The sequence below is a fragment of the Rhinolophus hipposideros genome, assembly GCF_964194185.1.
Source record: "Rhinolophus hipposideros genome assembly, chromosome: 7".
Taxonomy (NCBI): domain Eukaryota; kingdom Metazoa; phylum Chordata; class Mammalia; order Chiroptera; family Rhinolophidae; genus Rhinolophus; species Rhinolophus hipposideros.
In genome coordinates, this window is record NC_138053.1 from 79,570,643 (window position 1) to 79,585,315 (window position 14,673).

General features: G+C 34.2%; 1 protein-coding gene across 5 annotated transcripts in view; it reads left to right on the forward strand.

Moving 5' to 3' along the window:
- Window positions 1-14,673, forward strand: part of ZFR (zinc finger RNA binding protein) — a 68,613-nt gene that overhangs the window by 46,973 nt on the left and 6,967 nt on the right. For 3 of the 5 annotated variants that reach the window (XM_081053215.1, XM_081053217.1, XM_081053216.1), the window contains 2 exons: window positions 2,325-2,422; window positions 3,295-3,390. In XM_081053215.1, the coding sequence (XP_080909341.1) occupies window positions 2,325-2,422; window positions 3,295-3,390 (194 nt within the window). The remainder of the gene's footprint in view (window positions 1-2,324; window positions 2,423-3,294; window positions 3,391-14,673) is intronic. The other 2 variants (XR_013993611.1, XR_013993612.1) reach the window with 1 other exon arrangement.

The window sequence follows — 14,673 nt, forward strand, 5'->3', positions numbered from 1 at the left end:
TTATTGTCCTTTGTGTGGCTGTTTTGTTTGTTTTGTCTTTGTCTCTTCTAGAATTGAGCAGTGTTCACACTAGTTTTTAAATGGTTGGGTGGATTATATATTTTACATAACCGTGTTAATTTAAATTAATATATTCCCATTAACTTTTAATCATAAAATAGTGTGGACACAGCATGTCTTCTAACTGGTGATTAACCCCTTAAATGTATTAAATACATTCATGTAGGGTAAGAATTTGCTTTTTTGTAAAAGAAATTAACTGCTTTTTGTTTTGTTTTAACTGGGTATTAGGCAATAAGTATGATTTTAGTACAATAATCTAAGGGGTTAATCCACTCAAACTATAAAATGGGTGCAAAAATCCACACTCTAAATTTAACAGAAATTTTCTAATAGCTCTTAATTTGTTTTTAAATTGCAATAGGTGTCTTGGCATCTTTGAAATTCTGTCATTAAAATTTCCAAAGTCATGAATGATTGTGTGCAAAAAGACATTTTTCTTATATATTGGAGGAAGCTAGAACATTCTGAATTAACATTAGAAATTCAGAAACTTTTAGAAAGAGATTGCACACTGTCACCTATTTGCATTCTAGCTTTTAGCAAATAATGTCGGTAAATAGGGACATGGAAAAAAGAGGGTCCTTCAGCATGTTCTGTAGCCCTGCTTTGGGGAGTAGTTTTTTTGTTGTTTTTTTTCCTTTTCCTTTTTACTTCCGTAGTGAGCTGTGCTTTCTTGTGTTCCTTTCTCTTACCTCAGAATAGCCCATTTCTTCTGCCGAGTATATTTCTGGATTCAGTAGCTGCTCTTGCAGGTTTTGAGATTATTACTTTTTAAAAACTGCTAATATTTTTGTCTTGATAGTTTCATTTTAGTACCCAGATTCCTCTTAGTGTTTATTCTCAGAATACCACATAGCGTTGATTATCTTGTAAATCTCCCTTCTAAAGTCTTCTGAAAAATCTGTGTTTATCTGATTATTTGAGGAGTAAGAACTAATAATAGAAAGCTCAGACTGGATGGAATTCTTTGTCACTTTAAAATACGCTTTTTTGTATGTTATCTATTCAAAATAAAGACAAGTATCTCTTTAAGATTTCTGAATGCTCATATAAAATATACAGTCAAGTACCTTACTCATAGTTGCAGTACTACTCTTAAAATCATCTTTAAGTTTTTCTTTTATTATATACTTTTCTTTTTCCCTCAAATATTCATTTGGTGCCCTCAATTATTTATTAAATAATATTCTAAATGCCCCATAATTTTGGTGCTTTTTAGCCAGAAGGCTGTTAAATACAATAGATTAGTTGCCTGGTATATAATTTCTCTATATTTAGAAAATATTTATACTGTTAAAATTACCAAGAGCTGTGAATTAGATTGATTTAATTGCTATTTACTTGTGAATAACTGATTAGCAAATTTGCTGTTATGTGTAATGACACACATTTTAGAGATATGTTTAGAAGAATACAAAGCTGGCCCTCCAACTACTTTTATGAATGTAAAGTTAACCTTTTGGCCTGGTTTAAGTTCAGATTTTCTTTCTCAAGTTTTATGTAGCTCATTTATGTTTTAGAACAATCATTGATTAAAATCAGTTGTTACTATAACGTTAGACCTTACATATTATCATCAAAGTATCTGCTTACTGCTCCTCTTCTATTTCTATACTTACTCTATTTAACCATGCTAGTTCCTACTGCCCTTTTCTGTGCTACCCATTGCTCCCCTCTAGTTATTCTTTGTAACACTTTATGGGAACTTGGGATTTTAAAGGGCATTTTATATTCCCTTACAGCTAAAATCCCCTTGTGGAAGAGAAAGTAGTGAACTCTTAGAAATGCCTATTTTGGGCTCTTTATTTTTTCTGTGATTATTACTGTATTGTCATTCCGTATTTATCATTAATTCTTTGTATATAATTCTTAGCCCCAGAATAACCTTTGACCGTTTAGAATACTGAACAAACTCAGTAACTTATTTTACATTCTCATTTATTAAGGTGGATTTTTGTGTTCCCTCTTGTCCTGTCATCTTTGTGCTGGTGCGCTGTGTCCAGTAATCCTTCCTTCTGGTTTCATTTTGGCGGGTAGGGTTCATATTTGCAGAAATTAATGTACTTCTAAATTGAGTTTAATTTTCCTTTTAGTTGTCATTGGATTATGTAAATTTGTTGAAAATGATTCCCTGGGTGCATTAAAGTGCTGATGAACTCTCAAATGGCTCATGTGACACTGATGCTACTTTAAGGAAGTGTCTTGCTCACCTGGTCAAACACCCATTCCTCACTGCATTTTGCCAATTCAATCCATTTTAGATGTAACCTCGGGTATGGTGAAAGACCCACCGGACGTCTTGGACAGGCAAAAATGCCTTGACGCTCTGGCTGCTCTACGCCACGCTAAGTGGTTCCAGGTTCGGAACATCATTTTACTTTTTTATTGTAGCCTTATGAGAGAGTAGTTCAGTACAACATGTTTAACTGTGTTTAAACATTTCAAAACAGTGCCCAAGCAACACTATTTTAAATTAAATTTCAGAAAATATGTTAACATAGAAAGCTGAGTTTGAAGATCTGCATATTGCAGTTATATTGCATATTGCATTCATTTGACAATAAACTTAGGTTTTGGGGGTGTTTTGTAGTTTGGGTTATTTTATTTTTATTTTTAGTGACTATATTAAAGTTGACTTCTTTAGGAACATCACATGTTTGTGTATATATATTATATTCCATAAGGCTGCAGATTAACTTTGCTTTAAATAATGGAATATGTGTTTAAAGCTTTGTGTATAGTTTTAAGATTTTTTCCCCCTCTTTCTCTAAGTTAATAAGTGTAGGGAGTGAAAGGTGAGGAAGCAGCTGTTTGGTTTAGTGACTTTGCAATCATGCAAAGGCACAGAAGGGAAACCAAACAGATTTCCTTAACCTCTCAGTCCCTAGACAAACTTTTTAGCTCTTTACTTTTTCTTTTATTTCTAATGTAGGCAGATTTTTTTTAAGTTTACTGATTTAAATGAACACAGGTCAAGGTTCACAGGGGATCAAGAAATATTATTCTTGTATAATCTGTTTACTTTGACCTAAAATACCAGCTTTTAAATACTAACCCTGGCATAAAATATTGCTGTAAATGGCAGCTCATTAATCCAATTATAAGTGTGGTTATTTTTGTTTTATTTTTATCTGAGCTTCCATTGAACAGTGGTATTTTGACTTTTTTTCATCAAGGGATATTGTCAATATTTCTAAGAGTAATTCAATTGGTTTTTGTGTTGCTCTCAAGGCTAGAGCTAATGGTCTGCAGTCCTGTGTGATTATCATACGTATCCTCCGGGACCTCTGTCAGCGAGTTCCAACTTGGTCTGATTTTCCAAGCTGGGTAAGTAGTACCTAACTGTATGGTGTGAAAAATAAACATTTGGGAAATATTTCTGCAGTCTCATACTTAATTATCAACTTTATTTTCATTTTCTAAATACAGTTTCTTTCCTCTTCTAGTGAGAAATCCTGGGGATCTTAAGAGTTTTAATTTTCTGAGAATTTATTATTTAAACAGTTTCACTTAATGTTTCTTTTTGTATTTTCCTCTCCTTTTTTGGTTCTTCAGTGTTTAATTTTTTTTTAAATAACAGCAGTTAATTGGCTTTTGCATACATAGAAATACGACTAAAAATGAACTATTACTCTCTATGAGGTTCTGTTGACATTTAAAAATAATAGATAAGGTTAAGAATTTTTAAAATTCAGAAATAATACATTATTTAAAAATAATGCATAAAGATGGGAAATTCAAATAATGTAGAAACACAAAATAAGAAGTGAAATTCTTACCATTTAAAGGCGAATTATATCAACAGTTTGTTTTGATTTCTTCCAGGAAAAAAGACGCACGCGTGTTCATCATATATTTTTTAAATATATGTACAAGTATCCCTTTGATCTTTGAACTATTTTGATTTTGGTTCCTGAATAACACAAATTCAAATAAAGAATTATTATAATTGAACTTAGGATTCCAGAGTTGGGTTGGGTTAGTGAGAATTGACTAGCTAGGGTTACCTGAAGTCTTTTTCTTTTCTTTTTTTTTAAACACAGGAGTGATCACGCTATTTACATTATTTGCATCTTTCTTAACAAAAGGCATCTTTGGAGCTCTTTGAGAAGGGCACAGTCAGATCTCCCTCTTTCTCTGCATTGACTACATGGTATTCCCTTTGTATGGATATGCCATATTTTAACTGCTATCTAGTCGATGGACATTTGGGTTGTTTACAGTGTTTTGCTATTAAATCTTTATGTTGTTGACAAACTTTTGTGAGTCTTATACTAAGGCTGGGACAAGGTCAAAGAACATGTGCTAATTAATTGTGCACCAGAAAGTTGGGTTATTTAAAACTTCCAAAAACTATAGGAGTGACCCTTTTCCTTCACACCCTCACTAACTGGGATACCATCACATTTCTTAACAATATGATAAATAAAAAAGTGTCTCATTTTTTAAATTTCTTGTTTTTTAGTAATTTCTGGCATTTGTAATTATTTTTCTCTTTTAACTGCCAGTTATTTGTTACTCATCATTTTCTTAATAATTTATATTCTTTCTATCAGAAATTAGCCTTTATCTGTATTGAAAATTACTTTTTCTGTTTCTTTTCTTTTTTTTCCTAATTAAAGTTTATTGGGGTGACAATGTTTAGTAAAGTTACATAGGTTTCAAGTGTACAATTATGTAATACATCATCTATATATCACATTGTGTGTTCACCATCCAGAGTTAGTTCTCCTTCCATCACCATGTATTTGATCCCATTTACCCTCATCTACCACCCCCTTGCCCCCACCCCATCCCCCTACCCTCTGGTAACCACTAAACTGTTGTCTATGTCTATCAGTTTTTGTTTGTCTTGTTCCCTTGTTGCTTTCAGTTTTATATCCCACATACCAGTGAAGTCATATGATTCTCTACTTTCTGACTTATTCCACTTAGCATAATAATCCCAAGATCCATCCATGTTGTCACAAATGGCACTATTTCATCTTTTCTTACAGCAGAATAGTATTCCACTGTGTATATATGCCACATCTTCTTTATCCAATCTTCTGTCAAAGGGCACTTTGTTTGTTTCCATGTCTTGGCCACTGTAAATAAAGCTGTAATGAACATCGGAGCATATATATCTTTATGGGTAAATGTTTTCAGATTTTTATGGATAGATATCCCGGAGAGGGATTGCTTGGTCATATGGTAATTCTATTCTTAATTTTTTGAGGAACCTCCATGCTGCCTTCCATAGCAACTGCATCCAATCTGCATTCCCACCAACAGTGTATGAGGGTTCCTATCTCTCCACAGCCTCTCCAACACTTGTTACTATTTGTCTTGATGATGATAGCCATTCTAACTGGTTTGAGGTGATACCTCATTGTATTTTTTATTTGTATTTCTCTGATGATTAGTGATGTTGAGCATCTTTTCATATGTCTATTGGCCATCTGTATGTCCTTTGGAGAAATGTCTGTTCCGGTCCTCTGCCCATTTTTTAATTGGATTTTTTGGTTTTATTGGTGTTGAGTTGTATGAGTTCCTTATATATTTTGGATATTAGCCCATTATCGGAGGCGTTGTTTGCAAAAATCTTCTCCCATTCGATTGGTTGCCTCCTTGTCGATAGTTTTTTTTTTGCTGTGCGGAAGCTTTTTAGTTTGATATAGTTCCATTCATTTATTTTAGCTTTTACTTCCCTTGCCTTTGGGGTCAAATTCATAAAATCCTCTTTGATCCCAAGGTCCATAAGTTTAGTGCTTTCTTCTATGCAGTTTATTGTTTCAGGTCTTACGTTTAGCTCTTTGATCCATTTTGAGTTAATTTTGGTACCTGGTGACAGATAACAGTCTAGTTTCATTCTTTAGCATGTGACTTTCCAAGTCTCCCAGCAACATTTATTGAAGAGGCTGTCTATTCTCTATGGTGTAATTTTGGCTTCTTTGTCGAAAATTATCTGCCTATATTTATGTGGGTTTATTTCTGGGTTTTCAGTTCTATTCCATTGGTCTGTGTGTCTGTTTTTCTACCAATACCATACTGTTTTGCTTCTCAACTTTATAATAATTTTTGCGATATAAAAGTTTTAAAATTTTTACAAATTCTAACTTATTAATCTTTTATGATTTTGTAGCCTACTTACAAAATCCTCTTTTATTTTGGTTGTAAATCAGTTCACACATGCGTTCTTCTAGAGCTTTTTTTTTTCCCATCAAATTTTTATTTTCTTCAGGTGTATATATCTTTTTTAATACCTAGCAAAAGTTCCTAGGAGGATATTTTCCAACTTAGCAATAGTGGTTGTCTCAGATAAGTGATGAAAAGGGATTCTTAGGATAGAGATCTATATAATGTTTGGTTTTTTCCATGATAAAATATGCATCTATTGTTTATACAATTAATTTAAAAATTATTAATTGATTAAAGTTGGATCCAGCTATATGTTTTACCAGACCAACTGACAATTATTTCAGTACCATTTAACTATTTAAAAATGACTGTCTGTTCTCCCAAGCCCCAGTTTGAAATACCGTTATCATAAACCAGGGGCAATTTTACCTTCTACTGGACATTTGACAATGTCTGGAGACATTTTTATGTAGTTGTCAAAACTGGTCACCAATAGCATTAAGGTTGAGAAACCCTGTCATAAACCAAAGTTCCTTTTTTTGTGGGCCTGTTTTCTGCGATTTTTTATTCCTCAGCCCATTTTCTTCTCTCAGACTAATCTCTTGATTATTGAAGCTTCATAGTTGTTTTAAAGTTCTGATTGTTCATCTCTTGCCCTCTCTCCGTTCTTTTCCCCCTTCTCTTCCCCCTTCATAAACACAGAAGAATTTTTTTGGCTTTTCTCATATGTTGTTTTTCCAAGTGAACTGGACAACCATTTCGTTCAGTTTCTCCAAAGTTCTCTTGATGGTTTCTGTGTAGTACTGCATTGAATCAGTAAGTTAATTTGGGGAATAGCATCACTTTATAATTTAATACTAACTCTTCATAGCCAAGATTATGGAACGTCCTTACTGAAATTAATTTTATGTACCTATTTAGATTTGAATATCTTCTGTGCATGTTAAGTGGTTTTGGTTTTTTTGTTCCTAAGTATTTTATCTTTTAGAGTTTTTTTTCTTCACATTCTATCTTCTGGTTATTGTTTATGTATATAAAAGCTGTTAACTTTGGATATTAATTTTGTAACGCAACACCTGATTGCATTTTTTTATTTGTAATAACTTTTTTCATGTGATTCTCTTGGGTTTTCTAGTCTTTGAATCATATCTACAAGTGATATTTTGCCTTCTTCCCAATATTTTTCCTTTTTTATTTTTTCTAATTTACTTGGTACTTCTACAATAAATTATAGAATAAAAGAAATAATACTATTCCTTGCATGTTATGTTCCTAATGGTATTGAAAAGGCTTCTATAGTATAAAGTGATGTATAGCATTTTATTTCAGATATTTACTTCCTTGCCATGTTAGAAGTATCAGTCTTTTCCTGGTTTACTAAGTAATTTTGAATCAGGAATGGAAATTGAACATTACCACATAATTTTTCAAAGTACTGACATAAATGTATAGTAAATTTCTCCTTTAATCTGTTAATATTGTGTATTATACAAATAGGTGTTCTCATATTGAACTACCTTTGCATTCCAGGAATGAGTCTCATACAGTATATGAGAATAATCTTAATGAACTGTTAAGTTTGTTTGCTGATAGTCTATTTAGGACTTCTGCAGTGACATAAAATAATTATTTCTTAGTTTTGTTTGTCTCCTTTGTCAGATTTTGAATCTATAATGCACTAACTCTATAATAAAGTTACAGAATTTGGAATTTTTGTTCTTGTATCTTGTAGCATCTTTATTATTATTTTTTTTGCTTTCAATTTTTCCTTGTTTGATTGATTGATTTGACTACCCAGTAATAGCAGTACCCATATGAAAGCAAAATGACAAATGTGTGTTTCAGTATTTATTTGTGATCAGAACTTACTAAATTCTTAATAGATTTTAAATATAAAAATATACAAACATCATAACTTCAAATTTTAATAATTTATAGAAGTAAGCATTTTATATCATCGTTCTACTTCCTGCTTCCTTCAACTTTAGTCCCCTCATCCCAGGTGCCCTTTGATGCTTTTTCTGTTTTACTAAGTCCAAGCTTCAATACATATGAGAATGGACTCTCAGGCCACTCCTTCAAGGCCCCTCCTGGAGTCTCACTTGCAGATGGTCTTGTCTGCCCTACACCTTATTTTTCCTCTCATCAGAAAGAGCAATCAGCTTCAGAGGGCACTCTCTCCTTTGAAGCTACAGAGCTGTAAGAACCAAGTGGGAAAGAAAGGATGCACAGAAGAAAGGAATTTGGGGGCATAGGCCATTGCAGGGTAATGATGGGAGAGTCAAGGAGGGTGATCTGCTAGCTGATCTTTGAAATCTTGTACATATAAAGTACACCAGTATTTCAGTAGTTGGAAACACACCAAGATGTCAGTGTTTTGAATTTAAAAATTACTCCTAGTATTGTACACTTTAGGCAGTGGTTTATCTATTTTTTTCCCTCACCCCAAAGAATCAGCCCTTTAGATTTCTCTTGTCAGATCTACCATTTTCCTCTTTAATAATTCATTAATTTCTGATTTGTTTTCCTTGGGTTTATTTTTATTGTTCTTTTACACATTTCTTGAGTTGGATATTTGTTTCATTCACTCAAACTTTAATTTTGCAGAGGTGTTAAAGCTGTAATTTAAAGCTGAACACAGATTTTTGGCCATGTATGTAATATTTTTCTGTTTATTTTCTGTGCTATCTGAAATTTGTATTAATATTATTACTTAAGCCAAGAGTAGTTTTGAGGGAATTTTTAAATTCTACATGATTGAAGGAGGGTGGCTTTTGTTTCTGTAAAAAAAAAAAAAATTATAGCATTGTCATCTAATAAATGTATTCTATTTGCAGTTTTTTTAATTTAAACTTTTTCTTTGCGATCCAGTACAATTTTTATAAACCGGACACTTGGAAGATGTGTTCTCAACAGTGTACAATATATATGTCTTAGTTCAACTTCATCAGTCATTCTGTTCATACCTTCTATATTCTTTCCTTAAATTATTTTTTGTGTACTACATCTGAATATGGACAGACAAAAGTGAATTAAAATCTGCTACTTCTATTGTATTTCTGTTAATTTCTCTTACATTTCTTACAGTTTCTGCTTTATTGTTTTGTTGCAGTGATATTTTGGACATAAACACTTAAGACGGTTACGTTGTGAATCTGAACCCTTTGCCATTATAAAGGACCCCTCATTTAATACTGTCTGCCATGAGTTAATAAGAATTGTTCACTTATTAACATTGAAACTCTACCTTTCTTTTTGTTAACATTTTTCTGGTGTGATTGTTCATGTTTCTTTTGTTTTCTTCTGTCTTTTGCCATAATTCTTACCTTTTTCCTTTTGTTCTTTTCTTATGAATATTTTCCTTCTGATTTAGGCAATTAGTTCTGCTAATTTTATGTGATATTGTCTTTTATCTATTTGCTTAACAATTTTAGATAATGTCTGTCAACCTCTCTATAAAAGCTGAGAAAATTATCACTTCTTCCTACACTCCTTCCTTCCTTCTTTGGGCTTTTTGTTATGTGTTATTCTTTCATTTGTTTCATTTGTTTCTTTTAAATAAGGAAAAAGGTATTTAAACTTGTTTCTTGGTTTATTTATGTTAATATATGTTGATTCCACTTTAGAAAAGGAGGGAATTTATACACTTACACATTTTTAAACCTTAAGAGTGTAAAAGTAACTACATTTGCCTTACTTATTTCCTATGATTGTTTATGTTCCAGATTTTTAAAACCACTAGGTTTTTTACTGGGGTTTCTCCTATTTCTTTCCTTCTTTCTTTCTTTTTTTTTTTTTTTAAGATTTTATTGGGAAAAGAACAGGACTTCATTAGGGAACAGTGTGTACTTCCAGGACTTTTCCAAGTCAAGTTGTTGTCCTTTCATCTTAGTTATGGAGGGTGCTGTTCAGCTTCCAGTTGTTGTCCTTTCAGTCTTAGCTGTGGAGGGTGCAGCTCAGCTCCAGGTCCAGTTGCCCTTGCTAGTTGCAGGGGGCACAGCCCACCATCCCTTGCGGGAGTCGAACCCAGCAACCTTGTGGTTGAGAGGACGGGCTCCAACCAACTGAGCCTTCCAGGAGGCAGCTCAGCTCAAGGTGCCGTGTTCAATCTTAGTTTCAGGGGGCGCTGCCCACCATCCCTTGCGGGATTTGAGGAACTGAACTGGCAACCTTGTGGTTGAGAGCCCACTGGCCCATGTGGGAATCGAACCGGCAGCCTTCGGAGTTAGGAGCTCTAAACTCCTGAGCCACCCGGCCGGCCCCTCCTATTCATTTCTTGATTGAGTGTATTTTGTCATCAGGTAGTTTTTATCAAAAAGTGTTTAAGTTTCTTGAATTTCTTTTGTGTTTGAGAATCTGCCAATTGACATTACTTCAATGAGAAACACATTGTTGGGTCATAGTTTTTCCCTCTCAGTTTCAAGTATTGCTATCAATACATTATCGTCAGGCATTGGGTATTGCAAAGTCTTAAGTTCAGTCTAATTATTTTGCCTTTTCTTAGGCTGTTGAAAGAATTCCTTATTTATCCTTGAATTTCAGTAACTTTAATCAAATTATGACTTGGATTCTATTGCTTCCCCCCCCCCCCCACCTTTCTTCCGCCTCCACGCTCCATTCAAGCCATTGTTTCTCAGTCTAGCGTGTAGGCCACAGCTCCCTAGCCCACGCTGGTATTATGAGGCTTTTGCTTCCCCGGCTGAGGCAGTTGGTCGCCAGTTGTCTGTCGGCCGCGCACAGCTGCTCGGCAGCTCTCACCGGCTGCTGGCTGCTCATGGCAACACATAGCATCCCGCAGCAGCTCAGGCCAACCTCCTGCTGTTCAAGGCAGTCCAGCTCCAGGGAGAGCTGTTGTTCACAATCTTAGCTGTACAGGGCGTAGCTCACTGGCCCATGTGAGGATCGAACCGGTGACCTTGGCTTTAGGAGCAGTGCTCTAATCACCTGAGCCCCCAAGGCCGGCCTGGATTCTATTGTTTAATATCAGCATTTCATTGAAATCTTTATGTTCTTTTGTCCTGCAGATTCGATTTTTCTTTCAGTTTGATTATGTCTAATTAATGTTATTCTCTATTTTAGGGACACCAATTATTCTTGAATTCTCTTTGTCCTGCATACCTATTGTCTTTGTGATTATTTTAATCTTTGTTCTCTTTATTGTTGCGTACCCTGTTATTGTCTCTTTGGCAGTAACTTGATTTTCAGCTATGTCCTAATCCTCTGTGCTCCTTGTAATAAATTTATTAGTTCTATAATAATGTTATTTTGCATTTCAATTTTCTTTATTAGCTTTGTAATCTTTTCATCTCACCTTTGAGCTCTTAATTATATTGGCTACTTCTATGCATCAAGTTTTCTTATAACTCAAAACATTAGCGGATTACATCTCCATTAAATAAAGGTTCTTCCAGAGTGGATTATTTTTTTAAGTTATTTTTTAGTGCAGTTTTTGGTTCACAGCAAAACTGAGCAGAAACTACGAGTTCCCACATCACCTCTGCCATGTACAGCCTCCCCATCAATATTTTGCAGCAGCAGTGCATTTGTTACAAGCAATGAGCTATTAGGTTGGTGCAAAAGTAATTGCGGTTTTTGCAATTATTTTTAACCTTTTAAACCGCAATTACTTTTGCACTAACCTAATAGAATTAACTATAATTATCACTCAAAGTCCGTAGAGAATAGATTTTTTTCATGCTATTTTCCACTCAAATACAAAGATGTCATGCCTGGTTTGTTTTGTTTATTTCATCTCGTTAGTGCTTAGCATCTTCAGTTCATAATATCAGCTTTTCATGCTGAGATATCCAAACAAGAATTGTCACGTTTTTAAGTACCTCTCCTTTGTTGTTCACCTGTGAGCTCTGCCTTGAGGATTGCTTATGAAACGGAATAGGGTTTGGCTGCATGCAGCCTTGTTATAGACATGGGCTGTGCTTTCTCCTGTCTTGATCAGATGTGCTGTGCCACTCTTTGAGGTGGGTTCCATTGGCACACCTTTAGGCTTTAGGTTTCAAACCCAGTATGGGCTCATGGAGCCTTTGCTTATGCAGAATCTGCTGTATTTGTTTTCCGAGCCTGTTTGTCATCTCCTTTTCAGGAACAACTTACAATTCCTTGAACCAAAAAGGGGTTTTGGGTATGTGAAGCCACTTTGGGACCTTGTGTTGAGAGTTCACAGCCATCTTTGATATTTATCTCTACCTCTCCTTTGGAAGATCTTACCTTATTTATTTTTTATCTACATGTTATCCAAATGTCTATTTATTATTAGAGATAATTAGATGTGGATAATCAGGATTCTTTTGCTCTTCCCTTCCTCACATCCACAAAGGGTCTCTACTATGGTGAATTCTATTACTTTACCTTTCTATGATGAGATGGAAGATGGTCAGGAAAGGTTTTTACAATTAGGAAAATATCTTTTCTTGGGACTATTTGCAACTTGACTTGTTTCACTTCTCCAAATTGGGAGGTTATTGGTGAAATTTTTTGGATTTTTTCACTCACCTGCCAACCCCCACCCCCATATTCTTTCTAGAAAGCCAATGTAAGAGCTACATGGAGAGTTTGCCTTGCTGCTTAGTTTCTTGGAAATGTTCTTTCACTGGCCTTTTCCTGTGTTTTGTTGAAGTTAATTACAGTTTTGATTGGTTGGCAGTAGTGTGTGTTGTAACATATATTTTTTTTAACTTTTATTTATTTTAAGTGTTTTTCCAGGACCCACTCATCAGCTCTAAGACAAGTAGTTGTTTTAATCTAGTTGTGGAGGGCAGCAGCTCACAATGGCCCATGTGGGGATCGAACTGGCAACCTTGTTGTTAAGAGCACCACGCTCTTAATCAACTGAGCTAACTGGCTGCCCTGTACATATTTCTTAATCATAATCATGTTTCAGGGCCAAGAGATCTTGGGATTTGGTTTTAACTATCACCTTAAGCAGAGACTAACTTTTCTTCTTGATTTCCTTAAAGGAAATTTGAAATTCTTACAAGCTTTATTATTTTCAATTTTATTTAGCATTCAACTTACTTAGTTTGAATAAGTCTTTAACAATGCCTGCTTTTAAGCTCTTCCTTTACCACTGCAATGAGTATTGAAAATGGTACTCTGCCTTCAAATTAGTTTTTCTTTTGTCCTGAATCTATAGTGATGGAGTAAAGAAAATACAAAGTTCTATTGTAAGGTTAGTCTGGCATCAGAATTGCTATATGGTATCTAAACCTCTAGAATGCTATACCTGCTGTAATTTAGGAAAAGGTATGTAGTTAATTCTTAAGTGTTTATTGTACATTTTCTTTCTAAACAATATATATTAGGGTGAGGAATATTTTACACAAAAGAATGATCTGTCACAACGTGGATGAACCTTCCAAACATGTCAATGAAGCCAGACACAAAAGGTCACACATTATATGATTTCATTGGTATGAAATATCCAGAATACACATAGAGACATACTACAGATTGGTGGTTGCCATAGGCTTGGGGAAGGATAGAATGTGGGAACAAACTGCTTAATGGGTAAGGGGCTTTACTTTGAAATGATGGAAACATTTTGGACTAGATAGAGGTGGTGATTGAAAAACATAGTGAATGTACTAAATACCACTGAATTACTCACTTTAAAATAGTTAATTTTATGTTACGTGAATTTTGCCTCGCTTATATTTTTTAAAAGAATGATCTGTCAAATGTAAAAGGACCCCTCCCAAAGAAGAAGCTGAGAGAAATGCCATAATTATACTTTCTGCTCAAACAGCAGTTGAAGTGTGTGATTTAACATTTCTTTGCACATATGTTATTGAATTTTCAAGAGTATTTTAGATGCAAAAAATTTAGATTTTAGTGGTGGTGGCTTATAGTAAGAAAGTCACTTTTAAAACTCACTAATAAAGAGTTTTTAAATGATAGGACACTGACATCTCAAGGCAAAGAACTGATATTTCTTAGAATCAGCAACTTGTACTTTGACTATATCATCTCATTCACTTTAGCTTGAAAATAACTCAGCACTTAGCTACCCCTTAACAAAACCACCTAAAGTGCACACTCACTGCTAAATCACCAATAGCTGTGAGTAAACTCTTGACAGTTTTTATTAAGAATTGTTAAGTATGGGGGGTGGGAGATGAGGATAAGGGGGATCAAATATATGGTGATGGAAGGAGAACTGACTCTGGGTGGTGAATAATTTTACTAACAATTGTCACCCCAATAAATTTAAAAAAAAGAATTGTTAAGTATGAAATAAGGTGCTGTGCATAAGTATAATACAAAGTTATAGCATCTTGCAAATGGATTTAGGAATGGAAGTCTGTCGTGCATGTACCAATATTACTCTATATCAACTGGAATATAGAATTGGCTTTTATATATACAATTGCTTGTAATTGTATTCATAAAATTCTATTTTAATAACATAAACATCTTTATCTATAAAATGGGAATTACATCTATCTCCAAACGGTGATTGTGATGATTAAAATT